Raw genomic sequence first — 26,940 nt, 5'->3', positions numbered from 1 at the left:
GCACTGATGTGGGAGTCAGGAACACTGGGTTGTCCTCTTAGCTCAGCCAGCAACCAGTCATGAGACCATGGAAGAGACATCTGACCTTCCAGAATGTTTCTCCATGTTTAAGATAAGGATAGGGATGCCAAGTAAGATTGAGAAGATTGAGTGGTCCATAGGTTGGTTAATCACTCACAGGCTCCTTTTTTCCTTTCCCTCCCTTCCTTCCTTCCTTCCTTCCTTCCTTCCTTCCTTCCTTCCTTCCTTCCTTCCTTCCTTCCCTCCTTCCCGCCTTCCTTCTTTCCTTCCTTCCCTCCCTCCCTCCCTTCCTTCCCTCCTTCTTTCTTTCCTTTCCTCTTTCTTTCCTTCCTTCGTTCCTTCCTTCGTTCCTCCCTCCCTCCCTCCCTCCCTCCCTCCCTCCCTTCCTTCCTTCCTTCCTTCCTTCCTTCCTTCCTTCCTTTCTTCCCTCCCTCCCTCCCTTCCTTCCCTCCTTTCCTCTTTCCTTCTTTCCCTCCCTCCCTCCTTCCTTCCCTCCTTCCTTCCTTCTTTCCCTCCCTCCCTCCTTCCTTCCTTCCTTCCTTCCTTCCTTCCTTCCTTCCTTCCTTCCTTCCTTCCTTCCTTCCTAGTGTTTATTGAGCCTCTACTCTGCCCTAGGCACTAAGGATAATGGGTAGATGAATAAATGACTTCTCAAATGTGTTCCTTTGTGTGTGAGACAATTTGGTCAGGAGGGCAGAACCAGGATCTGGGAGTCATTACTTCTGAATTCTAGACCTATCTTCATAACGCTAGTGCTCTAAAGTCACCTGTTCTGTGTCTCAGCTGTCAAATGGGGACAGTAACTCTTCCCTCATAATTTCTCACAGTAGTTATGAGGGTAAGATGAGCCTCAGAGGGTCCAGCCTCTCAAGGTTCACCTCTATGGGAAGCTGACATCTCCATGAGTTCAGGAAGTAAGACATTGAGTAGAATCTCAATCCACTTAGAATGAGCTGCTTTGTTTCCTTAGATCCCTTTTTTTTTTTTTTTTTTTTTTTGTGGAATTCTCAAAGAAAAATAATGATTGTAAGAGATGCTGGTGGTAGAGAAGTGTGATGTGTAAGAATTTACACTCTGAAATCAGGTAAATCTGTGTTTTAACTTTATCTCTGCCATTTATACCTGGGTGTCTCAAGCAAGCTACTTAACCACTGTGTACCTGAAGTTCCTCTACAGTAAAACAGAGATTAAAGTAGTAGTAGAAGGAAGCTAACAAGGATTAAATTAGATAATGCACATTTGATGATGATGACAATGATAGCTCCAAGCACAGTACCTGGCACATGTCACCTTGGTACATGTTAGAACTTGCGTTTGGCTCCGCTGTTTTGCTGACAGCTTCTATCAAAATAACTAGGTTGCTTTTGGGGGGAGCTAGAAGCTTAAGGAGATGGGCAGGGATAGAGACATGATTTCAGGGAGGCAGAATATTACTTTCTCTTATTCCTTAAATAGTATTGTGTTTTAGTAGCTAGGAGTGTGAGGAGGTGGTTCCATTTTTATCTTAGCTCAATTCTTAGTTTCTGTTTGAGATTGCTGGAAAAATCGCCTACCTAAAAACAGGGGAGTTGGAGATATGAAGGATTACTTTTTCTTTTCCATTTCTTTCTTTTCTCTTTTATTTATCTATTTTAATTTTTTAAAAAAATTTTCCAGATGAACTAAGACAATCTTTATAGAATGTTTCGAATCTTTCTTTTGCCATTCTGAGATGCTTTCCCCTAAGTCCAAAACATTTGAACTAAAACTAGAACACTCCAGGCATTCTCTCCAAAAGACCTCATCTCTGCATGTTCGAAAAGGACCCCCCAACCTGATTTTTTTCATTTTTAGTGGGAAGTCTGGCATACACCGCTTTAGAATGCTTATTCTCTTCGCATGGCCAAAGTGTCTTGAAAGATAAATTGGCATAAAAAGAAGGATGCTAAAACATTCATGAAATATTAGTTGTGCAATAACCACTCCATGAAAGCTATGTGGTGCCTCTGAATTGGCCTGCCCTAAGGCTGTGGGGCTTTTCCTGGGCTTAGTTTACATAGCCCAAGACATTGATGTGCAGACTCCATTTCCTGCAGTTAGCATTAGCAGAGTTAGCTTTTTTCCTGGAATTAAATATTCCCTCCTTGAGGATACTTTAATGAGTCTCTTACCAGAATCAGTTGTTCTCTCCCCTATGCACCTAAGGCAAATATGGCCTTGAATTTGCAGAGCTACTTACATATCTGTTTCCCAGCAAGACACTAATTTACATCTTCCTTCCTTATCCCTAGAGTTAGGCATTCTGTGAATATTTGTTGAAATGCATTCACCAAAAGAAAGTTCCTAACTCCAGGCTGAGAACAAAGTGCTACATGATTTCTAACCTTTTTACCTATCTATGGCATTCATTTTTTCTGAACTTTCTCCACTCACCTCTGTGTAGTTTTACATTACCCTTGAAATGCTGATAATGATGACTATTAAAAAGCAAGGCCCCACTCCTAACCACGGCTACACCCTGGAGTGTATTAAGGATGGTGTAAAGTTGTATATTCCACTGAAAGTGAGATTGTTTGCCTTAGGGAGACTTCACAAGTTTAGTAACTTTTCCTGTCTTTGAGACTGAATTTCAATAAGGATTCAGCTCAATTGAAATTATATGGCACTGTCAAACCTTGGGATCATGAGTAAGATCCTGATACTTCAATCCTCAGGTTTTCCAAATGATTTCTGCCCTTGATGAATATTTAATACAGATTCTCTTTAGAGAACACCCTTTTTGATTGAAAAGCAGAATATCATCTAAATAACCAATGTCCTAGACATCAGGATGTTTGACCACAAATATAAAATAACCCAGGAGGAAGTAAGAGCAAATCAATCTACTCTAATAACACTTCGCTCACAATTTCCTAAGCATGGGAAGTCTAATAGCCTCCTCTCATTTATTAGAGGCAGGAGATAGCTTCCATCTCTTTTGCTCCTTGTTCTAAGACGTAGCTTCATGCTTGATTGAAAACTGCTTTAGGAGAAACAAAAACATACGATTCGAGAATCCTACTTCAACCAATAAGCTTTTGAGAGATTTTCCCCTAGAATAAATTAGAGCAGATACTCATTTTTGAAGACTGGCCGACATGGTTTGCAGTTTAAGAAGATACATGAAAAAGTGACCATGTCTCAGACTCTTGATTTGTAAGGGATCAGTTCAAGGTGTGCATTCTGATTCATTTGTTCTTCTCCTTTCCACGGTCTAGGCAGCATTTCAACATTGCACAGGCAGGCAAATTAGTGATAGTTCTGATATTTCAGAAACTTACATCAGATGTGCACACACGTAAGCAAAAAAAGAAAAATGAGATCGGAGGCTATGGTTGAAAGTCATAAGGATGTATTATGATAATGTAAGAATATACAATCAAATAAATATCTCGGTTGACTTCTGGGCTCCCTTCAGGTTAACATCAGAGCTCATGTAGGCATATCACTAAGATGTGCTTCTTTCATTTTTTTCCGCCTGAAAACTCGAGAGAGAGTAAGTCCATGCTAAGAGCCTTGCCTGCACTCCTAGATTTAGAATATCTACCTCCTTCTTCGTCAAGTATTTCTGCATGAGCGGAAGCGTTCCCAGGACAGTGCAGATAAAACATTGCTGTTCGCTTAGACAGAATGCTGCTTCCCTGTGCTGAGGGCTTGCTTTGCTAGGGCTGCCTTCCCGTGTGGCCCATTTGTGCCACATTGCAGGCTTGAATTATCATTTTGGGGGATAACAGATTTTGTTATGTACGCCCTACTCTCTCAACCCCCGCCCCACCCACTTCCCCGGCTTCCTAGGGAGTGCATGCTTGCCACCTCCTTCCCACTCCTCCAGTGGCAATTCATATTTAGCCATATCTCATTCCTAGGTGAGAAGCTGAAGCCACAGAAATAAGAGAAAGAAGACATTGCCTCCTAGAGTGTGAGAGGCGGCTGCCTTTCCTTTTACCCTTTGTAAAATTTATCTTTTCTTCCCTTTCATGTTGTTGCATGAGGGGAGTAGGCTCATTTAATCATTCTGCCAGAGAAAGCCCAAGATCTCTAAAAATGATAATCACACATGAATCTATACACTGATAAGCAGTTTCAGAGCACAGCTAAAACAGCATCTCACTGAATAAAAACTATTAGGCTTGTTTTATTAGGTTAAGATAAATATAGTCCAACCCATTCTTTTTCCACTTCATCTCTCCCTTCGGGCAAGTTCAATTAATCCATTTATTCTGCTGGCCGACTGCTGTACTACCAAATTGGAATGAGTGAGGTTTATGACTCCAAGTGCCCTTTTGATTCCATTATTACTGTCTGCCCCATTTTACCCATTTAAAAATAGTTTGGGATTCATTAATCCTGCCTCGCAAATGGATGCTTAATCCAGACAGGAATATAGAAAAGCTTCTGTATTTATAATATTGGACTTGATATTTCCCTTTCTTAAAGGCCTTTCCTATTTTTTTTTGTAAATTTTAGTGCTTAACTTTAAATAGAACAATTTCTTAAAATGATATACCTATATGCATTACATATTTTTAAAAGTCATATATGTGGCTAAAGTTAGAACAGAATCTCAAGATTAGATGTAATTTATAGGCACCAAAATAATTACAAATAATATTTTATGTAGATAATTCCTTTGTATATTAAAAATTGCTCTGATTTGCTTAAAGTGATACAATCTTTTGTGATTTCTTGAGAGCACTGACTTGGAAATTCTATTCTTCTCTGCTTCCCAGACTACAGAGGTAGCTTGGGCTGGGAAGGAGGGTGAAGGTGCCTTCATGGCTATCTGGCAACTTAAATACAGCATCTCCCTCATTCTGAGCCTTTCTGATAGGCTACATTCACACTGGAATCTACGGGATCATGGACTAAGGAAACATAATAGCAACTAGGAAAGGATATATCAGCATAAAGGATTTGTTTCTTTATCTTAAAATACTGTCACTTCTTACCTCTTCAACCAGTTGCAGCATACGACGGGTGCTTTCCAGCGACTAAGATTAAAAAAACAAACAAACACAAGCTTTATGAGTGCAGGATCCAGAGGTCTTGGAAAGTCAGAAATACTGTATTTACTTGAGAATCACAAAGGGTCTCTATCACATATTCTTTTCAGTTGGCAAGTGAAACACAAAATGTCATTACGTTTTCAAACTCTTTCCTATCAGGCTTTTTACATGATCAGATTCCCTAAAGCAATTACATTAAAGCTTATATTCATAAAATCAAAACCATATGAAGCTGATCTTGATATCAAAGACAAAGTAATCTGGAGAAGATAATTTTGCGTGCTCAGAATGCATGAAAAATTATCTCAAATACTCAGAGGATTAATTTGGCCTCCCTGGGCCAGGAATATTAAATTTTAAACACGAACATAATTTTTCATGAATCGAGATGAATATAACATCAAGTTTCTTACAAAGCTCCTAGAAACACAATTGGAAGTTCTTATCAATACAAATTAAGTTGTCGCCTTAGGGTGAAAAAAATCAAGCATGTTTGAAATGACTAGCCTATAGGAGACAGCTATAATAATTATCTTCGTCCTTAGATAAGAAAAAATGAGACGGAAAGTCTGAGCTCTGCAACAGTCCCCCAGGCACGGCGTTGTCATTTTTTTTCTCAGTTCTTTTGAAACGACTAGAATCCAACAACCAGTATGATTTCTCAAAGCTTTGCTTTTAAGTGACAAACTTATTTTGAACAAGATTCTGCAGGAACCTGAAGGATGTTAACTTTCCCTGGAAGACCTGTCAGCTGGCTGCTTTTTGAAACAGAATGGCTGCAAGCAGCAGTCTGCTGGTAAAGGTTTAACTACTGGCTCTCTGGGAAAAATATACGAACACATACATGTATTCAAAGTTATTATTTTACTGATGTAAAATTTGAATAGCACAACATTTATAAATAATAATAAAATATACGATACTCTCTTTATTGTAAATTCCGCACAGCCAATTGATTCTCACAGAAAGCTTTTACTGATTTTTGCTGAACTCTTGTATCTATAGCTAACCATGTGATGAACCAGAGTAGTTCTGACATGAATGTTGGTTGGATATTTTCATTTATGTTAATGAGTAAGAAGAAAATGAAACAATGAAGACATGTGTTGGAAATTTCTTCATTTGTGAATGACAAAAGGGATTTCTTTGCCTTAGAGAATCATAACTTTCAAATACTGGAAGATTTCCTCTTTTTGTGTTATTCATAGTATAATGGCTGTAGACATACATATTTCTAACTTTAATCTGCATTATTAATATTTTCTCCACTTTTTAAAGTCTAGGCAATCAGCAAAACAATAAGTCAAGTCCTGATCTGCAGTATTTGCAGATTCTTGGGTTATAAATACTTTTACTCTGTCTGATTTTTAAATTTTCAAATATTTTTAGAGGTGGGAATCTCTCTATGTTGCTCAGGCTGGTCATGAACTCTTGGCCTATGCGATCCTCCTGCCTCAGCCTCCCAAGTAGCTGAGATCACAAGTGCGAGCCACTGTACTCAGCTCTGCCTGATTTTAAGCTACAACTTCATATTACTGATCATGAAGTTGGAAAGATACATGGTGACACATTATTACACCTTATTTCCACCCTACAGATACAATGGATGGATCTCAAGATCCTGGATAATAGTAAAATGTGGCAAAATAATTAGGAAGTGATGAGGTTTGAGTGTTTATTACTTTTGATTTTAATATAATCTATCTAATTGTCAGTTTATATGATTCAATTTTAATAATGGCTGCATTTAGCAACCAGCTTGCAAAGTTCCTGAAAATGTTAACAATCTGTTCTTAGAACTGAACCTTCTCCAGCATAGCACTGAATGTAAGGCACCAAAAGACATTGCTTTCTTTTCTTAGAGAACCTTGACTTCTCAAGATTTCTAGAAATTGAGAGTTATGGCCAAGGCATTAATTTGTATACAGGTTTTGTAATCAACTCATTCTGGGCTGCAGAAGGCTTAGCTGTATAGAAAATCAAAGTCGTACTACTTTTTCTAAAATTGAGACATTGAAAGAAAGCCTTTCCTTACCTAAACCTGAAAAAGACAAACCACTCAGTCCTTCATCTTTTGCCTCCCTTCCTAGGTCTCCACTCCTTACCTCATCAGCCAGCTGGTCAGCCCTTCGCTGCATCTCCTCCAGCTCATTGCGCATGTCTGCGTCTTCGGCCATGGTAGCGGTGGGGAGTGGCTGGGCGCCTGGGCTGGGGGGTCAGTGATGGGTTTGGCTCTGGACCTGGAAAGAAGTAGATTTGAAAATATGAGAGCTTATATATGTTCATGTAGGTGTGTGCAAAGACCAGAAAATCTAAATGGCCCATATTCAGTCCACATGACTCAGTTTTCTGATCTGAAAGCCATGCTCAGACAGGGGTCAAGAGAATTGTGCTATTTCTCCGAAAGGTGCCACAAATACATACTTGCCAATTCTACCATGGAGATAGACACCTATCTACCTATGAAATATTTCTAAAGAGACAAACTACCCAAGGGTTGGGAATGATGAGGTTGGAGGGGTGTGGTTTGGGGTTAGTACACTTTTATCGTCACATTTATTTATTTATTTAAATAGCTCTATTAAGGTATAACAGATATACAGGACACCCCATATATGTGAAGTGGACAACTTGAGAAGTTTTGACATATGTATACGCCCAGAAAACCATGACTGCAATCAGAACAATGAACTTAGCCATTATTCCCCCAAATTTCCTACCCACCCAGTGGTCCCTGCCCTATCCCACATGTCTATGCCCAGAAAACTGCTGATCTACTTTCTTTTCTTTCTTTTTCTTTTATTTTTTTTCTTTTTGTTTGTTTGTTTGTTTTGTTTTGTTTTTGAGACAGAGTCTCGCTCTGTCACCCAGGCTGGAGTGCAGTGTCGCGATCTCGGCTCACTGCAAGCTCCGCCTCCCGGGTTCACGTCATTCTCCTGCCTCAGCCTCCCGAGTAGCCGGGTCTACAGGCGCCCGCCACCATGCCCGGCTAATTCTTTGTATTTTTAGTAGAGACTGGGGTTTCACGTGTTAGTCAGTATGGTCTCGATTTCCTGACTTCGTGATCCACCCGCCTTGGCCTCCCAAAGTGCTGGGATTACAGGCGTGAGCCATCACGCCCAGCCTGATCTACTTTCTGTCACTATACATTAGTTTGCATTTCCTACAATTTTATATAAATAAAAATCACTTAGTAGGTACTGCTTTTGGTCTGCCTTCTTTCACTTAGCATAATTATTTTGAGATTTATCTATTTGGCAGCATGTATTAATAGTTCATTCCATTTTTGTTGTTGAACAGTATTCCATTGTATTTAGAAGCATGTGGAAGCCAAAGGCAGAAAATCTTTCCTCTATTTCAGTTGTCATCAGAGGTTGCCAAAAGGGCTTGTGTGAGGGTGAGCTGCTATCACTCCAAAGAGGATGGGTCCTTGGCCCTGAAAGGTGACCAGTCCATTTCTTGGCTACTCTCTTGAAATCCCACATGGTACAAATGACGGGTACCAGGACTGAGTCCATTCCAGAGAGAGCCCTCCTTCCTCCTTCCTTCTCCAATATTTATTGAGCACCTGTAATATGCCAGGCAGTGTTAGGTACTAGAGATACAGTGATGGACAAGATAGCCAAATTCCCTGCCTTTACAGAATTCAGTCTAATTGGGAAGATGCAAGCAAAAGAGGGAATTAGATGATTCAGGGTGATTATAATTACATTAGGGGTCATGTCTGGTGTCATGGGTGCCCATGGGTTTGCAACAGGCCTCTCTGAGGAAGTCATGTCCCCAGGCCATTGAAGGGAATGGGGTAAAGGGCCTGGTGGGGTAGGTATTTGACAGGGTGAAAAACTCTCTGTGAGTAGCACATTTGAAGAAGGCATGGGCTCTTGTCTTGCAGCTGAGATGGTCAACTGTGCGCTTTATCCTCACTGTTGCATGGTAGAGCGTGATCTCTGGGAAATGGCTGTGCAGCCAGGAATTACATTTCTAGTTCCCATTGCAAGAAGTGGTGTTTTGTGGCTAGAGACAGTCCATGAGTGGTAGTAGAACAATGTGTGTCCCTGTCAGTCTAAGGCAGTTCAGAAGCAGGTATTCTCCTCCCTCTCTTTCTCCTTCTGCCAGAAAAACGGAGTCTTAAAGGATGGCTAAGCCATGAGACCATGAGACAGAAAGAACTTGGGTCCTCCATATCCCTGCATGGAGGAACGTGACTCCTGGCCTGTAATACCTGAACTCTCGTGTGAGCAAACAATATATTTCTATTACGCTATGGAAAATGTGAGGGTTGTTTTGTTATAGCAGCCTGTGTTACACTAACTAGTAAATGTCTGACGAAACTTAAAATGGAACAGAAACATTGCATATGAGCATGATTTCCTAACCAAAAAATGTATTTGTGTTTGTCCTTCTATTGAAAACCGAAGCTGGGAAAGGAAATTAGATTTAGGGCCTTGGGACACTACCATGTTTATTATTAATATTATTTGCATGAGAATGACAATCACTTTTTGGAAAAACAAAAATGAAAATTCTGTATGAAAAAAATTCAGGAACATACTCAATGGGAGGCAAGGGAACAAAAGTTCCCAGAGGCAGGTCCTGGATCTGATCCTGGGGGAGCAAGCTCTGCCATCTCGCCTCCCAGGTCCACGATTCTACTGCTTTCTCAACAAAGATGGAATTTTCTAGGCTTTTAATTTAGTACATATTAATATCACTTTCCAAATTTATTGCTCTTGTGAAAAAAAAATCATACTATTTAGGGCTCTTAGATAGGAGGAATCCTAAAGTGAAACTTCTTTGGAGATAACAGGTTTCACAGGTCTCTACCCAGTGACTGCTGGGCAAAGCATCAAATATGAAATCAGAGTAAAACAAGAAATAACAAAGCTTCAGGGTTGCCTTATTCTACCACTGGCATTAAACAAATAATGGAGTAAGTTTATGTGAGGTTAGTTTTATGGGCAGTCATTTAATGACTGACAGAACATCTTACTATGAGCCTGCTAATTTTCAAATGCGTGTTCTGGCCACTAGAACATGTGCTCGTGAGATGATGTAGCAATGTGAACACTGTGTTTTACTTAAATACACGAGACTTTATTTCCATGTCTCCATTTTAGAAATTAGGATCTAGAAAACAGACACTGGAAGGAATTTACACCAAGTCACTCCTGAATCTTAAGACGCACAGAAATGAAACTCCATTATTCCCAAGTGACGGGGGATCTATCCTCCAGAGTAAAGCAGTGGACCTGTGGGGAAGTTGAGTAGACTGTGGACCATAATTTAGTGGAGTGGGTGGATAAAGGCATTGGTGTCAGACAGATCTAGCTGGACTGTTGGCCCTGGTGTTCAGAAGCTGGGTGAGTCTGGGTAAGTTCATCACCATCTCTAAGCTTTAGTTTTCTCAACAGGACAAACAATACCAATCTCATGGGGTTGTTGAGGGGAATAAATTACAGAAAACCTTGTTTGTAAAAAAGGATGTGGAGTTTAATATTCAGAAAGCCTCGCCCATTCAGGACAGCCCCACACACACCCTAGGCGAAGAGTGGAACAAATCCGGTATTTGTTAATCAGCTTGCCTCTACTAACGGCTGGGCACGAGGCATGTTGCTGTGGTGCTGAGCACCCGTGGAAGCTTGAAACCAGGGAAACCAGCAGAGTGCCTGAGCCTCCAGTCTCCAAGCAGCACCTCTCACAGGAGTACCACGAGGTGACAAACAAGAGTGCCTTCTGGCCCCGTGTTCCATCTTTACATTTTGCTGCTGGGTTCCTGGTGGGGGAAATGTCTATCTTCAGCCAAAGCAAGCCATTGACTTTTCCTTTTAACAGGCCAGTTTATTAGAAGGCAGGGGTCCACGTGCTTTCAGACCTGTAGTGCTATTGCTCTGTCCCAACTCCTTCAGGTCTATTTGCTGATGAATGTTTCTGTGCATGCTCTCTCTCTTCTCTCTTTCCCTCTCTCCCTCTCTCTCGCTCTCTCTCGCTCTCTGTCTCTCACACACATACTCAAGTTTCCTGTGTTTCCTTGGCAATCTCCTCTCAAAGTTATTATTCTCAGCATGTGAAGAACAGCTGTAGGGCGCCCTGGCTCCAAGCTGACAGCAGCCTATCTAGGTCTGGCTGATGGGCAGCTGGTGCCATGGCGGAGAAGCCATGTGGCAGATACCCTTGGTTTCATCACTTTCATGGTTCCCCCAGGAGCTCCCACACCTTTGTCCTGCTCTAAAACCCGGAGATAATGTCTGCGATTTGGGAGGAGGGCTGATGAATCCAATGGATCTCAAACACACAGAATTTCAAAGCTGAAAAAGCAATTCCCCCTCTTCTAATAAGAACGGCTGGAGAGTGGGCGCTGAGTGCACCTCCAGATCTTCTGTTGGGATGTTTATTGCTAGTGTTTAATAAATTGTTCCTGTAAACCCCAAACTCATGCATGTTAGCATTCTAAAAGACAGCAGCTGAAGAGGCATAAGGATGTTTATTAATAGCAATTTCAGTAGCTGAAAGGATGTCAGTAGTGAAGTGGCATTTATGATCAAGGCAGCCTGTAATACACCCCTCATATTAGCACATTAAACTGCCATCTTGTGTGTTGCAGAGCAGGTAGAAAGAGGAAACTAGGAAGCAGAGGAAAATAGGAAGAAAAGCCACTCAAAACTATTCCCTGAGGCTCTGATGTAAGACAACCTCCCAGTCTATTAAGAGCCTAACAGTATCTAATTAATTATCTCAAATCACCAGTGCTTATTAGCAAAGGGTCAGGCCCCTAGTAAGGGTTCAATTCATGTTAAGTGACATGGATGAACTATTCTGACACCCCCAGGTAGCATTCAGTGTTCCCAAATCAGCACTTTTCAAGGTGTGGTCCAGGATAGAGCTTCTGAAACCTCCCCCAGAGTCAGAATAAGCAGAAATCTTGTTAAAATGATTGCTGGGCCCCACCCTTAGGGATTCTAATTCAGTTGGTCTGAAATGGGGTCACTGATTCCGCATTTCTTTCTTTCTTTCTTTCTTTTTGAAACAGAGTTTTGCTTTGTCACCTTGGCTGGAGTGCAGTGGCGCGATCTCAGCTCACTGCAACCTCTGCCTGCCGTGTTCAAGCGTTTCTGCTGCCTCAGACTCCCAAGTAGCTGGGGTTACAGGTGCATGCCACCACGCCCAGCTAATATTTTGTATTTTTAGTAGAGATGGGATTTCACCATGTTGGCCAGGCTGGTCTCAAACTCCCGACCTCGGGTGATCTGCCCACCTCGGCCTCCCAAAGTGCTGGGATTACAGGCGTGAGCCACTGCGCCCGGCTGGAGTCCTATAGTTATATAGAGTGGGAAACAAGGGGCAGGCTACATTAACCAGGGACTTTGGAGAAGTTAGGGCCCACAGGCCAAATCTAGCTATTTTTGTATTGGCCTTGAGCTGAGGATGGTTTTTACATTTTTTAAATGATTTAAAAGACTCAGAGAAGAAATTTTGTGACATGTGAAAATTACATGAAATTCAAATTTTAGGGTCCATAAATAAAGTTTTACTGGAGCACACACACATCCATTTGTTTATCTGTTGTCAATGGCTCCTTTCATGCTACAACAACAGAGTTGAGTAGAAAGACCATATGCCCCGAAAAGCTGAAAACAGTTACTACCCGGCTTTATGCAGAAACTATTTGCAGATTCTTAGTCTAAAAAGAATTAAGCAAAAAGTCTGAAACTTTTCAAAATCAATCTTAATATCCTCAGAGCATTATATATTTCCCGTAGACACACACGGTATATTTTTTCTGTTCATATGTGTCGGTAAAATCCCCTTTTCATGGAGCTTCTAAGGTGGGTTTAGTGTTTTCTGGAACATATTTTATTTTTAATTTTTTAATTTTTTAATTTTTTATTTTTATGATGGAGTCTTGCTCTGTCGCCCAGGTGGGAGTGCGGTGGCACAATCTTGGCTCACTGCACCCTCTACCTCCCGGGTTCAAGTGCAACCTCAGCCTCCCAAGTAACTGGGAGTACAGGCATGCACACCATGCCTGGCTAATTTTGTATTTTTAGTAGACACAGGGTTTCACCATGTTGGCCAGGCTGGTCTCGAACTCCTGATCTCAAGTGATCCACTTGCCTCGACCTCCCAAAGTGCTGAGATTACAGGCGTGAGCCACTGCGCCGGACTTCTGGAACATATTTTAAAACAATGCATGAAGTAAAATACAAGATATAGAAACAAATTTGCCTCTGATCGACTATGCCTACAGGGTTTTAGGATTGCAAATCAGATTTAATCTATACGATTGATTGCAACGTTATAGGGTGCCCTTGCAGCCCTCAAAACAATTTCTAACTTCTGCAACCAGCTGCGGACAAATGTTCCCAGTCCCAGTAGCAGTGGTGGGAGACAGAAACATCTGAGACAGATGTTTAACATCAGAAACGGAAACATCTGAGGGTCTGTCACTGTCAAGATACTTGCTTCAAGGTAGGCAGGCTGCAGTTATTCTTTAGTGTCAAGGTAATTTGAAAAGCTCTTTATTCTTTAATGCTACACATAAGTCTATCTGAAACCTTCATGACATGGGGGGCAAATGGACTCCACAGAAAACTGTTCTTCCCTGACAAGGGGCTTACTTAGGTGCCTTAGGGTAAAAATGCTTTCCTGCTGAAGACTCTGAACTGAAATATGAGTTTAGGGCCCAGGAGGAGAGGTGAGTGTGGATAGGGCAGTGTGTGCTTTTTGATACACAAGGTGAATAGAGACATGGCTATTATGCTGGGGACATGGGTCATTAGTCCAAGTGCCAAAGGACAGGAATGTCTCAGGAAAGGTGTAAGGAAAGTGTACCCTGAGCTAATATCTATTTCTTTCAGTTCCTCTTTTAATAAATAAACCAAACTAACAAATATGTATAAATCAACACCCATGAGCTGAATTATCACAGAGAGCCGAAAACTACATCTTGATGTCTCACCACACTGTTCATCATCTGTGTGAAGCTTCTGCAGGATACATCCTTCTCTTCCTGCAGACTCTGCCTATTTTCTGGTGGAGTTACACCTTCAATTTCAACAAAAGTTTATGAAAACTCACTATATTCAACAAAGCCTAAAGAAGAACAAAAGGATTTTATAAACCAAGCGGGACAACTCTCCTTATCTATTAATAATAATCACATTAACTAACACTTACGGAGGGCTTGCTCTTTGTTGGGAATTATTTTAAGTGCTTTTCATATAATATATACATTTACACAAACTTTCAGTGACACACGGTGTGCATACTATTACTATCCCCACTTTGAGATTATGAAGCAGGCTTAGCGGTAACTGTTAAGATTAGGCTAAATGTTAGATCAAGAGTTTGGGTCATTTAAAAAATACATTTTCAAGCATATTTATTCCAAAAGCAAAGTGTGTGGATATTTCATGTTTTAGTTAAAAACTGGAGACTACTGGCCGGGCACGGTAGCTCATGCCTGTAATCCCAGCACTTTGGAAGGCTGAGGCAGGTGGATCACAAGGTCAAGAGATAGAGACTATCCTGGCCAACATGGTGAAACCCCGTTTCTACTAAAAATACAAAAATTAGCAGGGTGTGGTGGTGTGCACCTGTAGTCCCAGGTACTTGGGAGGCTGAGGCAGGAGAATCGCTCGAAGATGGGAGGCGGAGTTTGCAGTGAGCCGAGATCGCGCCACTGCACTCCAGCCTGGTGACAGAAGGAGACTCTGTCTCAAAAAAACAAAAAAACAAACAAAAAACCTGGCGACTATTTTTAGTTTCATTTACATATTGGAAAACAACACAGAGTGATTTGACAGGTACACTTCAGTAAATCCCAGTTCTCACTATTGTTTATCATCTCTACTTGTATTTTAAATCACTGGTTCTTCCACACGCCCTACTCCCACCTTTATTCTTATTTATTTTTTCTTCCTAAGATGTGTTATTGTGTTGTTCCTTTTATATCTTCTTGAACTGACAAATGACTCATTTACATGGCATTTTTCTTGTTTTGGGTGTAGTATACTTACTGCTATAAATTGTCCTTTATGTGTGACTGTGGCTGTATCTTACAGGTTTTGGCATATAGTATGTTCTTTGTTATTTATTTCCATATAGCTTTAAATTTCAGTTTTAATTTCCTCTCTAATGCAAGAGTTATTTGAAAATGTGATGTTAAGATTTAAATATTAGAGGGTTTTTTTGTAATTTCAAATTTTATTTTCAGTATGTTAAAAGTGGTCTATATGATTTTTACTTTTAGGAATTTGTTGAGATTTCCTTTGTACCCTAACACATGGCCAATGGCTATGAATGTTTAATTTGTGTCTGAAAAGAAAGTCCATTCTGTCTTTGACTCTTAGCTACCCATCTATTGATATCAAATCAAGCAGAAAAAGGTTTATGTTTTCAAGCTCTCTAAATTCCCTAAGTCAATTTGACCTATTGATTTTTGACAGGGGTGTGTTCAGGTCTTCAACAGTGAGTTACCTCCATCAGTTTCTTCTGTTTCAGTCCATTTTTACTCTTTACATTTGGCAGCTGTGTTGTCATCTGGTTATATGTCCATGGTTGCTACCTTTTCGTAGTGCATTATTGCTTTTATCAGTATTGAAGATAAGTATTGCTACCATAACCCTGCTCCACTGTATTATTCATGTGGCACAACCTTGATCAAACTCAGTCCAATCAAATATTCATTTCTCTTAGCCTTATGTCTCTCATCTTCATCAAACAAACCAAAACAACAGCAACAACATCAAACTAGTGCATCGAAGCATCTAAGTCATGGGTTAATGTGCTCTCATTTGGTTCACAGTAGTCACCCTTTTTTCTCCGGGTTTCTATTCTTGCCCTCCAGAAAGAGCCAGTACTTGGGTTTGCTTGGAGACTAATAATATCTTTCCCTGGCTGTAATGGCATGGGAATATGATCAAAAATGGGTTTAGCACTATTATTTTCACTGGATGAAATTTCTTAAAGAGAATGCAACTGTAAGATGGAAAGTACTTATTCTAAGGGAATCGTTAAGCACAGTGACTGCTGCTGAGACAACTCCCTAAGGCCCCTTATTGAAGGGGTGAGTGAAACTGGTGGAGAGGTGATTCCTTCCATTTTCTGAATCATCAGAATTTGCCCCAGGTTTGAAGCAGCCTTTCCCTGTTAGGCAAAATCAGCTGCATCTATTCTAACATTCTATGCCACATAACTGTTAGTTGTCAAAACACTCTTCATAATAATAGTTATTTATCAAGAACTTGCAATGTGATAGGAATCAAACTAAGAACTTTCTATAAAACTAGGGGGATTATATAGAAATCCCCAAACCTTTGGTACTCTAAATGTGTTCCCCAGACCAGCATCAGCCTCACCTGGGAGCTTGTTAGAAGTTCCACCCCAGACTTATTGGATTGGATCACTTACTGAACAACATATCAAGCACTAAGTTTGAGAAGTGCTGCCCCAAATCACATTTTCTCCATATTAGGCTGGTAGGTGTGAGAGGCGGAGATCCCACCTTGGGGGTGACTCTGTGCCTGTGCTCCACTCTTCACCACGCAATGTTATTTTAACCTTGCCAATTCGCATGTCCTACAGACTTCCAACATCATTTACTTCCCAAGCTGACTGAAAGCTCCATGGGACCATTGGTTCTGAGTCTCCTAATGGTGGCCTGCACTGGAGGGTGGACAAAATGACGGACTTCCATGAGATAAAGTCTTGTATTCAGAAAACAAAGAGAAGATAGTTATTAGAAAAAGCACACTGACGACGTTTTTTCTCTCCCAAATAACAGGGTTTGTGAAGGCTTGTTGTATAAGACAGGGGAAGAAGAAACTGAGGATTTTGCGTACTGGAGACTCTGTAGATGGTACTGATAAATTATTCTTTTTCCTTTGCAAATAATTAAAGCTCATGTCTTAAGGCAAATTAAGGATCGGAGCAAAAAGCACTTTCAGCAGATAACATGTTGTAAGTTTCTGTTTACATTTCTATCACTAAGAATGGATACTTCTTAAATCTGCTGTGTTCATAAATGTAAATTTTCTAAAGTATGGAATGGACTTGGCGCCTTGTTACTATATTTTTGAATATTCCTGTGCGTGAAATTCAATCTCCTCTTTTCATAGCAGGAAATACTGGTTTTAAACTATTTCTTAGTTAAATCAAAAGATTGTATTTCAAATATGATGAACACATGTCTTGTGAATGAATTGATATACCATCTTGCATCTATTTTACACCCATTTTCTGGATAACAGATGAGTTGCAATGGCTCACAACAGGGCCTCTTAGAAGCATGGTCCAAGATCTCCTTGCATCAAAACCTTTTTTAGTTGCTTGCTAAAATGCAGATTCCCAGTTACATTACCTGTGGAAAGCAATCTGTGGAGGTCGGGCTAGTATCTGCATTTTCAACAACAACCACAGGTCCTTCTTATGCCCCCCAGAATGGAAGGATCCATGTGTAGCATGACTTAGGGATGAAGGTCTTTGCAACGATCCAGTGGGAAACTCTGGTAACCTCATGATAAACCATCCAAAGACACAAGAACACGGTTCCCCAGCATTGAGGAGGCCATCTTGATCTGAGGTGGGGGTCCCTTTTCCTTCCCACCATGTTCTTTTCAATATTTGATGCTATAGTACATGTTAAACACCATTAATATGCTTCTTATAGGAGAATTTGGCTGAAGAACGATCTCAAGTCACAAGTACTTTAACCAGCCCACAGAATTGTCACCCGCTCCCACAGTGTCTCTGGGGAGAGGCACTAGCATTAAAGCCCAATTCCTTTCAAGCTTGGTTAATCTATTTCCCAGAACATTCCACCCCACACCATTCCTAAACGGGATTCTATATCTGTATGTCTGGATATAAATAGATGCAGTCTTGATCTGGTTTCTTCTGAGAAGGGAAGTCTGGCTTCCCTGATATGCCCCTTCCCTGGGCTAGTCCAGGATTAATGACAGCATCGCGAAAAGTGGCCTCTGCTTGGGTTTTGTATTTTAGGGTGCTGGGTCTGGGGAGGCCTGGCATTTAAATGCAGCCAGCATTGGCATTTCTTAATTGTAACAGGGCATCCAGCCACAACCAACACTGATTATGCCTAAATCTCTCTTTTTCGAAAATGCCAATGTTTCTTTTGTCTGTTTTGCAAATGTGGCTAAATGGGTATTTAGCCCTGTGGTTTGTATTATGCAACAGTTCCTGATTGTTTACTTAGGAGCCAAATCACAGCGGCCTCACTGACCAGGAGAGAGAGAAGAGGGGCCCCAGTCTTGTCTCATTGATTCTGTTCATGGTTAAGCAAACCACAGTAACTGGTTCATTCATTTAACCAGTATTTACCGAGTGCTACTGTTAGTGCAGCCGCATCCAGCCCGAAGCTGGAGTGGGAGAACCGCCCCGAAGGGATGGTTCTAGGAGCTCTCGCAAGAAACCTTTGCATTTGGGTCTCTTCCTTCCCCTTCCTAGGACAGAACTGATGAAAATGTTTGTATTTCGAGGTACACAGCTTGGTTCTTGGGAGATGAGTAATCTTCTGTGGGGCTAACACTTGGCTACAATAAAAGAAAGCCTTGCTATACCCTAAACAAAATGATTCCTCTCAGGAGTGCATGAACAGACAGAATCTAAGACCAAACAGAAAGACCCCACTACCACCATTCTCATGAAAACCAAACTATTTCTGTGCTGCTATGATCACACCAACACCTGGAAGGAAGCTGGTGTGTATTGAGGCTTAGTACCAGTCTTGCCTTCAGCAGTTGATGTTATTGGGGACCTACTCAGTTCCCTTAGGGGTTCTTTGTGGTCATCTCTGTGTTTCTGTGCCTGTGATCCTCTTTGTAAGAGCACCCCAGGGTTGCTTCGCCTGATCCACTGAGAGTGGCAGCAAGTACCTGAGAGCTTTTGACCCACTACTCCCCCCACACCCCACCCCCAGGGCAGGCCCCTAGCTAATAACTGACTGGCACGGGAGTACAAAAAACTAGCTACTGTACTGCTTCTGTGCCTTCAGGTGAGACAAATCACAAGGTGTAATGTACACTCCAAAGATTCTCTCAGGATCATGCCAAAGCTGGGACCCTGCCGGCAAGGGCTCCGTGGCTTGGCTTCCTTCTGTCCTCACTGTCCTTCTCCAAACTCCCTTGCTGGTTTCTCCTGCCAGCACTGCCTTAATAAATCACTACCACATAAATCCCTGTCTAAGGATCTGCTTCTGCAGAATCCAACCGAAGACAACTTCCACTTGTTTATGAGCTATTTTTTTAAATCACATATGGATAACTGGATGCCATGTACTTAGAGGAATCAACAAACCACTGAATCAGGAAAAGAGGGGAAAAGAACAGCAATTCTCTGTATTCTCAGCCTGACTGAACTTACTTGGATTTCAAGACTCCACATTCAAAATATCACAGAATGGCTAGAACTTGAGGGTTACTGGGTGTCATTTGTCATAGGAGGAAGGGAAGCTCAGAAAGGTGGAGTAATTTGAAACTACAGAGTCATGCAGAGCCTGAATCTTTAAGTCCCAATCTAGGGCTCACCTTAAGGTATCCTTGAAATGGCAAACATCAAAATAGTGGAGAGGAAGGGACTTGTCGCTGCTAGTTGAGAATGTTTTTAGAATATATAAAAATAACAGGACTAAGGCCAATGTAGCCTTTTTCCTACTGTTAATTTCAGACAATTGCTATTTTTATATTTCATGATATCATCCTTCCACAGTAAAACTAAAACTCTACTTTTTTCTGACTTAGATCTTCTCTGGTGGGTGCTAGTCTTGGTATAGAATGCTTTCTCTCCTGAATTAAAAGCAGGCATATGAGCTGTATGGTATTTATCAAAGAATCAGTGGTGTTTGTGTTGCTAAGTTCATTGGGTTTTGGCACTTTGTGTTCTTTTTTACTGCCTTCTGGAGAAAATATGAACAGTTTGGCAGGTAAATAATGCTGATCGACATAATTTCTGTTTTCCTAGAAAAAGTACTTATGGTGAAGACAACTCTGGCCAGGGCCCCCATATCCTGAACTCTTTATCTTTGTGAATAGTTTTTCCAAAACCCTGGGCTTCTTATGTTTTCTTCACAATTTAGGCATAAATGCATACTACATGGTTAATTCACTAAGTCTTTTTAAAATAATTGATTTTAATGCACCTTTCAAACTTAGCCTCATTCTAAGTAATAATATCTGTAAAATCAGAAATGTTATGGCTAATTATGCTTGTTTAATATACATTAAAGTAGATACACAATTTCTAAAATGTATAATGCAAACTTCATCTATCATCCTCCTAAGCTAATTTCACCAGCCACTGAAGGTATATGTGCTATACTGGGGAATTCATTGCTATCGATAAGGGGATGGATCACACACCCACATTCTTGCCTATATTTCTATATGTCTGACCCATGCAGAGGGTGCAAACATAGGCAAGGGAAGCTTGGCAAAGAGAGGCTCTGAATTTGAGCAAGGTCTAGGGTATGGTGACCCAGGGAATATAAGTGGAACATTTAGGGTGTGTGTAAGTACCTTTATCCTGGGGTCTGGAAGTCCACAGAACAAGTGATTTCCTGAATCACATGTTCATACTCATTCATTTGTAGTTACCTTAAAGCTGAGAGGAGAATAGTGTGGTCAAGGGCTTTGAAATCCCATTATACTAAAAATGATTGAGGGTATGAGGGTATTTATCTTGGAAAAAAGAAGACAGAACATGACTCAGTAGCTACTGCAAGGAATAGATACTAGACTTGTTCAATGTTAGCCATTAAACTGTGATTTAACTTAAAATTCATTGACATGAATGTGTATTAGTTGTAATCTGTACCCAAGAGGTGGTTAGTTAACACTGACGGTACCCTAAGCAGGGATACAGACTTCTAAGATAGGCAGTTAGCATCTGAAAGAGTTATATCAGGGGCCCACATTCCTGAGATAGCTACTATTAGTGCTTCAACTCCCTTTGCCTGTGATCTACAGAAAGGTTGACTAATTAACATAATGACTGTTAGGAATAATTTGTTATTGGTGGAATGAGTGTTCAAAATATAAAAATTGGCTAAAAATACTGTAAATGTACTAACATCCCACATAATATAAGCCAGGTGTGTGTGTGTGTGTGTGAGCGCGCGCGTGTGTGTAGTGTGTCTGAGTATGCCACTAACCTAAGGCTTACATTTGCTCCTTGATTCTGTCATGGTTAGGGGAGTTTCTTGACCGGTTCTCACCAGTAGGGCTTGTTAAAACTCCGATTGCTGATGTAGTAAGTGATTCTGGGGTAAGGCCTAGCAATTTGCATTTCTAAGATTCTCATTTTCTGATGCTGCTGCTGGTGGTGGTTCATGGAATGTACTTTAAGAACCACTTTGTTTGTTTGTTTGTTTTAATCTTATCTGACTGCAAGGTCACCTGAATCCTGCCACTAGAACATTATGCAAGGTGCTGACTGGAATGCCCAAGTGAACAGAAAATGGGTACTTCATTGTGTTGATAGAACAAGTTTTCCAACTAGTATTGTGTCTGCTTGCTAAGAAACATTTCAGTGAGGGAAGAATCCATTCTGAGGCTTTTTTCCTTAAATATAATATCTAGTTTCAATGTCATGAGGAAGGAGACCTACTAACTTCACCTACTTTAACTACGTCTACTAAAATAATTACAGAGAATTGCCAAATTGGCAGAGGAAAATTTGCAACAGACTCTAAGGAATAAAACTGTCAGCACTGGGAGGCAGTGACAGAATAACTTTCTAAGAGATCTGTTCAAAGTCTGGGTTAGGCTGACGAACCAGCTGATAGCCTTTGATGGACATGATTCATTTATAAGATGGGACACTGGATCAGGTGATGTGCAAATTATCTTCCAAACCTGAGGTCTCTGGCTCTATGAAGAAAGCCAAGGTGTATGTATAGTGTTGATGACACAAACCCAGGTCCCTTCATAAGAATGGGTTCTGGCTGGGCACAGTGGCTCATGCCTGTAATCCTAGCATTTTGGGAGGTCAAGGCAGAAGGATTGCTTGAGGCCTGGGCAACATGGCAAGACCTATCTCTACAAAAAACTTAGAAGTTAGCCGGCATGGCGGTGTGCACCTGCAGTCCCAGACACTTGGGGGGCTGAAGTGGGAGGATGGCTTGAGCCCAGGAGTGAGAGGCGGCAGTGAGCTATGATCATATCATAGCACACCAGCCTGGGCAAGAGAATGAGACTCTGTCTCAAAAAAAAAAAAAAAAAAAAGGCCTGATTAGCTGGTCCTTTAAAATGGTTCCTCAGAATCTAATTTCACCCACAAGACTGTCATAGAGATTAGAACGCTGATGGACCTAATTCTTTCTATCCTCCCATCCTTTTTGGAAAAGGTTTACCATGCTGGAAGAAACACCATCTGCTCCTCAGTGTCACAGGATCCACTGTGGAAACAAGAAAGACATTTCCTAAGCCAGCAAACTCCCAGGAAGGAGCTGACTCACTTGCAAATTCTGCTTCCATGGAGGTGACGGAAACAAAAATGCCAACCTAATTGATATTCCTCAGATTAATCTGATAATCTCATATCAAAAAATATGGGTTCACCCTGGACCTCATCATTATTATCACCTCTGCGCATATATATATATATATATATATACACACACACACATACATATTCTGCCATGCTCTGCCATTTATATCTGTATATTTATATCTTTCTGTATACATAACCTTAGATAACAGTTCTAGTATGTCCCTCCTTGAAGAAACCAGGATATATGAACACAATCCCACTCTGAAAAGTCATTATCTACTATATATCAACCTATTAAGCAGTTAAACTCCCTGGAAAAGTATTTGCCGTAGAAGTGAATTCACTGCAGGGTTTCTTTAAATAGCAAAGCTACTAGCTTATATTCTAGAATTTTATAGATCATTAAGTACTTGACACAGACAGGGGTAACAAAAAATAGAAAAAGGTCCCTGGCCGAAGTGTCAGGAGTCCCAGCTGATGGCAGAAGAGTTCCACGTGATGATAAAGTGTCTCTGAAGTGATTGTGGAAGTCAATGATGGCAGAAGACTGATTGGTAACATTGGATTTACCCAAATATCTAATTACTTAAGATAAGTAACTACTGTGAGTGTAACTACCCTAGTGTGTAAATTTGACTTCTCCAGTTACTCAGTTTGGCATTCCCTGTTATTATCATGGAGTGGATTTAAAAGGCACTTGGATTAGACCTTGTGAGCAAAGGGCCTGGAGATTTTTGTAAGCCACACAGAGCGCATGTTCCGAGAACATTGGGGGAAGGAAGCATTTTGTGGTCAAATGCTAAGATGTTGTTGCTGGATCAGTCTCCACTCAGGATGAGTTTTCTAGGTTCACTTCTATCACTAAATCCGTGTTTGATCATGGATAGTTTTCAAGGTACTCTTTCAAAAAGTTAAAAACATGAGTCTCATAACAATATAGAAGGAGTATGTGATGAAGATTTATTAACTCATTAATGAGAGAGTCAAAAAGATGGTAAAGCTGGTTCAAAGAGAATTCATACATAATACTGGAATAAGATTACTAAGTGAAATACAAAGCTGGTTAATATCTTACAGAGCAATAAAAGCGTCACCTTTGCAGTTGTTTTTTCTACCACACAGGAATCATTTAAATTTCCATGACACAAGAATCTCTATATTAACAAACATGTAACTTCACAGAGTCTGGACCCTGATCAAAAGTTAATAGTAAGTCAAAGAAAGAGAATGGGATAATCCTTGAGTGGGTCCATTAGATGACCAGTATGTCAAATGAAAGATGTGCATCCATCATTTTGCTTTATTTCCAAGTTATGGATAATTTTTCTTAATAATACAAATAGGTAAGGTTTTCCCTGGGCACTATGCTACGAAATTTGGTGGCAGCTAGCAGGTGAACTTTTTTTTTTTTTTTGAGACAGAGTCTCACTCTGTTGCCCAGATTGGAGTACAGTGGCATGATCTTGGCTCACTGCAACCTCTGCCTCCTGGGTTTATGCAATTCTCCTGCCTCAGCCTCCTGAGTAGCTGGGACTACAAATGCATGCCACCATGCTGGCTAATTTGTTTTGTTTTGTTTTGTTTTTGAGACGGAGTTTCGCTCTTGTTGCCCAGGCTGGAGTGCAATGGCGCAATCTCGGCTCACCACAACATCTGCCTCCTGGGTTCAAGTGATTCTCCTGCCTCAGCCTCCTGAGTAGCTGGAATTATAGATATGCACCACTACGCCAGGCTAATTTTGTATTTTTAGTAGAGACAGGGTTTCTCCATGTTGGTTGGGCTGGTCTCAAACTCCCGACCTCAGGTGACCCGCCCGCCTCAGCCTCCCAAAGTGCTGGGATTACAGGCATGAGCCACTGCATCTGGTTCATGTTGGCTAATCTTTGTACTTTTAGTAGAGACAGGGTTTCACCATGTTGGCCCGGATTGTCTCAAACTCCTGACCTCAAGTGATCCACCTGTCTCAACTCCCCAAAGTGTTGGAATTACAGGCATGAGCCACCGCACCTGGCCAAGTGAACATCTTTTTGCTTCGGAAGGCTAAATAAATATTTATTCTTTCTCCAAGTCTTCTCGGTGAATAATTTTTTTTTCCTTTTTAAAATCATATGCCCATTGTTCTCAAATCTAGAGGGGCCCATTTAAATCTCCTGGGGAGCTTTAAAAAAATCTTGATGTCCGGGTGACACTCCAGACCAATTCAATCAGAATCTGAGAATGAATCCCAGGATGCAATATATGTAAAGCTCCCTAGTGACTTTAATGTGCAGCCAAGATTGGGAGCCAATGTACTATTTAGAATCAATATACATGTGTATGCAGGCATATACATATATTTATTTTTAAAGAATGAGATATACACATATTATCCTGTTTTTAATAGTTAATTACATTATGAAAATGTTCATATATTAGACATTGCTCAAATGACATTTTTAATGACTGCATGATGTTCCCTCATGTAACACATTAAGATTTATTTGGCTAATTTCCTATTACTGGATGTTTAGGGTTGTTTTGTTTCCTTTCTCCTCTTCCTTCCCCATCCTTTCCCTTCCTTTCCATTCCCTTTCTTTTTGCCATTATAAGTTAGGCTATAAACATATTTACACATGTTACAAATACACATATTACAAATCATGAACATATTTACACAAACATTGCATTTACATCTTGGATTATTGCCTTATAATAGATTCCCAGGAGTGGATTTACAGGTCAAAGAAAATAAATGTTTTAATGACAGCTGAGGTGTATCACCAAAATGCTTTCTACAAAGACTCATCAGTGTATACTTTTAACTCATGATTTCCTCAATATTTTATCTGTAAAGTATTTGCATATTACAAAATCAGTTAAAAAGTCATTTTTTCTTCTAGTTTTCTCTGTGGTCATATTTCATTCAACGTTTTAATCTAGCTAAAATTTGTTTTAGTGTACATATGGAGAGAATTAAAGCCCTAATTCTGTATTTTTCCAAACAGCTCATTTTTCAACATCATTTACTGAATAGTTCATTCTTTCTCCATTAGTTTATGACTCAAAGAAGTTTAAAATAAAATATGTAGGTTACTTAACGGTACTTCATCATAGTGGATGGACTCGAAAGATGCACATGAAGAAGGTTTCAACTACTAACAAACTAGCTCCAGTACATTCTTGCCTAAATCTTAGCTATTATTATTTCTTAGAGATACCTAACTCTGATTTTAACTCTTACTCATTTATAGAACACTTAGGTGTTGAAAAACAACCCAAAGCTCATCCTCTCTAAGATGGCTTTAATCTGTCTGCAAGCAGCTTGTAGCTTTGCCAGTAACAGGTCTGCCTAAATCCATCTGTTCTACTTCACATGTTCTCCCTCTGAAACATTGTTTATACTCTTGCATTATCTATGAATAAAGGTTTTATTTACATAAGGTTGATTTATTACCAATTCTGAATGTGATAGAATTGATTTTTGTAAGTTTTGTATTATGCATTTATTTCTATTTTGTTTTGTTTTGTTTTGTTTTTGTTTTTTTGAGATGGAGTCTCGCTCCATGCTGGAGTGCAGTGGGCGGCTCTCGGCTCACTGCAAGCTTGGCCTCCCAGGTTCACACCATTCTCCTGCCTCAGCCTCCCGAGTAGCTGGGATTACAGGCACCCGCCAACAGGCCCAGCTAATTTTTGTATTTTTAGTAGAGATGGGGTTTCACCGTGTTAGCCAGGATGGTCTCGATCTCCTGACCTTGTGATCCGCCCGCCTCGGCCTCCCAAAGTGCTGGGATTACAGGCGTGAGCCACCGCGCCCAGCTACTTCTATTCTTGTAATCATCATAGTCTCACTGTTCTGTGCTTAACAGCCCCATGTAAAATCAGTAAATGAAGCCCAAAGTTATCACAGCCACATTAACAAAGGGAAAGGAGGCTAGAATTTTTAACTGTGTCCAAGAAAACAGAAAAATATTCAATAAATGGGGGACGCAAATCTTCTAACCCACATGATTCCTGTGTTAAGTCACAGGAAAGGTAGATTTGCCTACTAATCGTTTTAATGAGTGGTACTTCATTAGTAACTGTAGTACTCACTTTGTACTCTTTATTAGCTTTCTTGGGCCCCAAACCCTACATTTTGCACCTCCTATTGCCAGGTAGTGTACAGACCACAGTGAATTCCCACCCCAGAACCCTGAGTTGGCAGAATAAATAAATTATATGTGTGTGTGTGTGTGACTATTCCAGAAACTTGGAGGAACTTACCCCGACCCATTCCCCCTCTCCCACCTAGTCTCTATATAGCTCAAAGAGTTATTTGCCCACTGGAAGGACACATGCAAGAAGGTGGACAACACTCAAGGGTGTCACTTGTGGTCAGGGGAGCAGGCATCGTTTGATGGCCGTTTAAGCA

The 26,940-nt window shown here is 40.6% G+C and overlaps 1 protein-coding gene across 11 annotated transcripts in view; it reads right to left on the bottom strand.

Moving 5' to 3' along the window:
• Nucleotides 1-26,940, bottom strand: part of SNAP25 (synaptosome associated protein 25) — an 87,139-nt gene that overhangs the window by 23,914 nt on the left and 36,285 nt on the right. For 9 of the 11 annotated variants that reach the window (XM_025398263.1, XM_025398269.1, XM_025398267.1 and 6 more), the window contains 2 exons: nucleotides 7,151-7,285; nucleotides 4,989-5,030 (listed from right to left, as the gene is read on the bottom strand). In XM_025398263.1, coding sequence (XP_025254048.1) covers nucleotides 4,989-5,030; nucleotides 7,151-7,222 — 114 coding nt within the window. In that variant the 5' untranslated portion in view covers nucleotides 7,223-7,285. Of the gene's footprint in view, nucleotides 1-4,988; nucleotides 5,031-7,150; nucleotides 7,286-22,410; nucleotides 22,456-26,940 lie in introns of all 11 variants that reach the window. The other 2 variants (XM_025398270.1, XM_025398273.1) reach the window with 2 other exon arrangements.

This window comes from Theropithecus gelada, chromosome 10 (genome assembly GCF_003255815.1).
Source record: "Theropithecus gelada isolate Dixy chromosome 10, Tgel_1.0, whole genome shotgun sequence".
In the NCBI taxonomy this organism is placed as follows: domain Eukaryota; kingdom Metazoa; phylum Chordata; class Mammalia; order Primates; family Cercopithecidae; genus Theropithecus; species Theropithecus gelada.
Note: the sequence above shows the minus strand (reverse complement) of the source record. Positions and strands in the feature narration are given on the sequence as shown.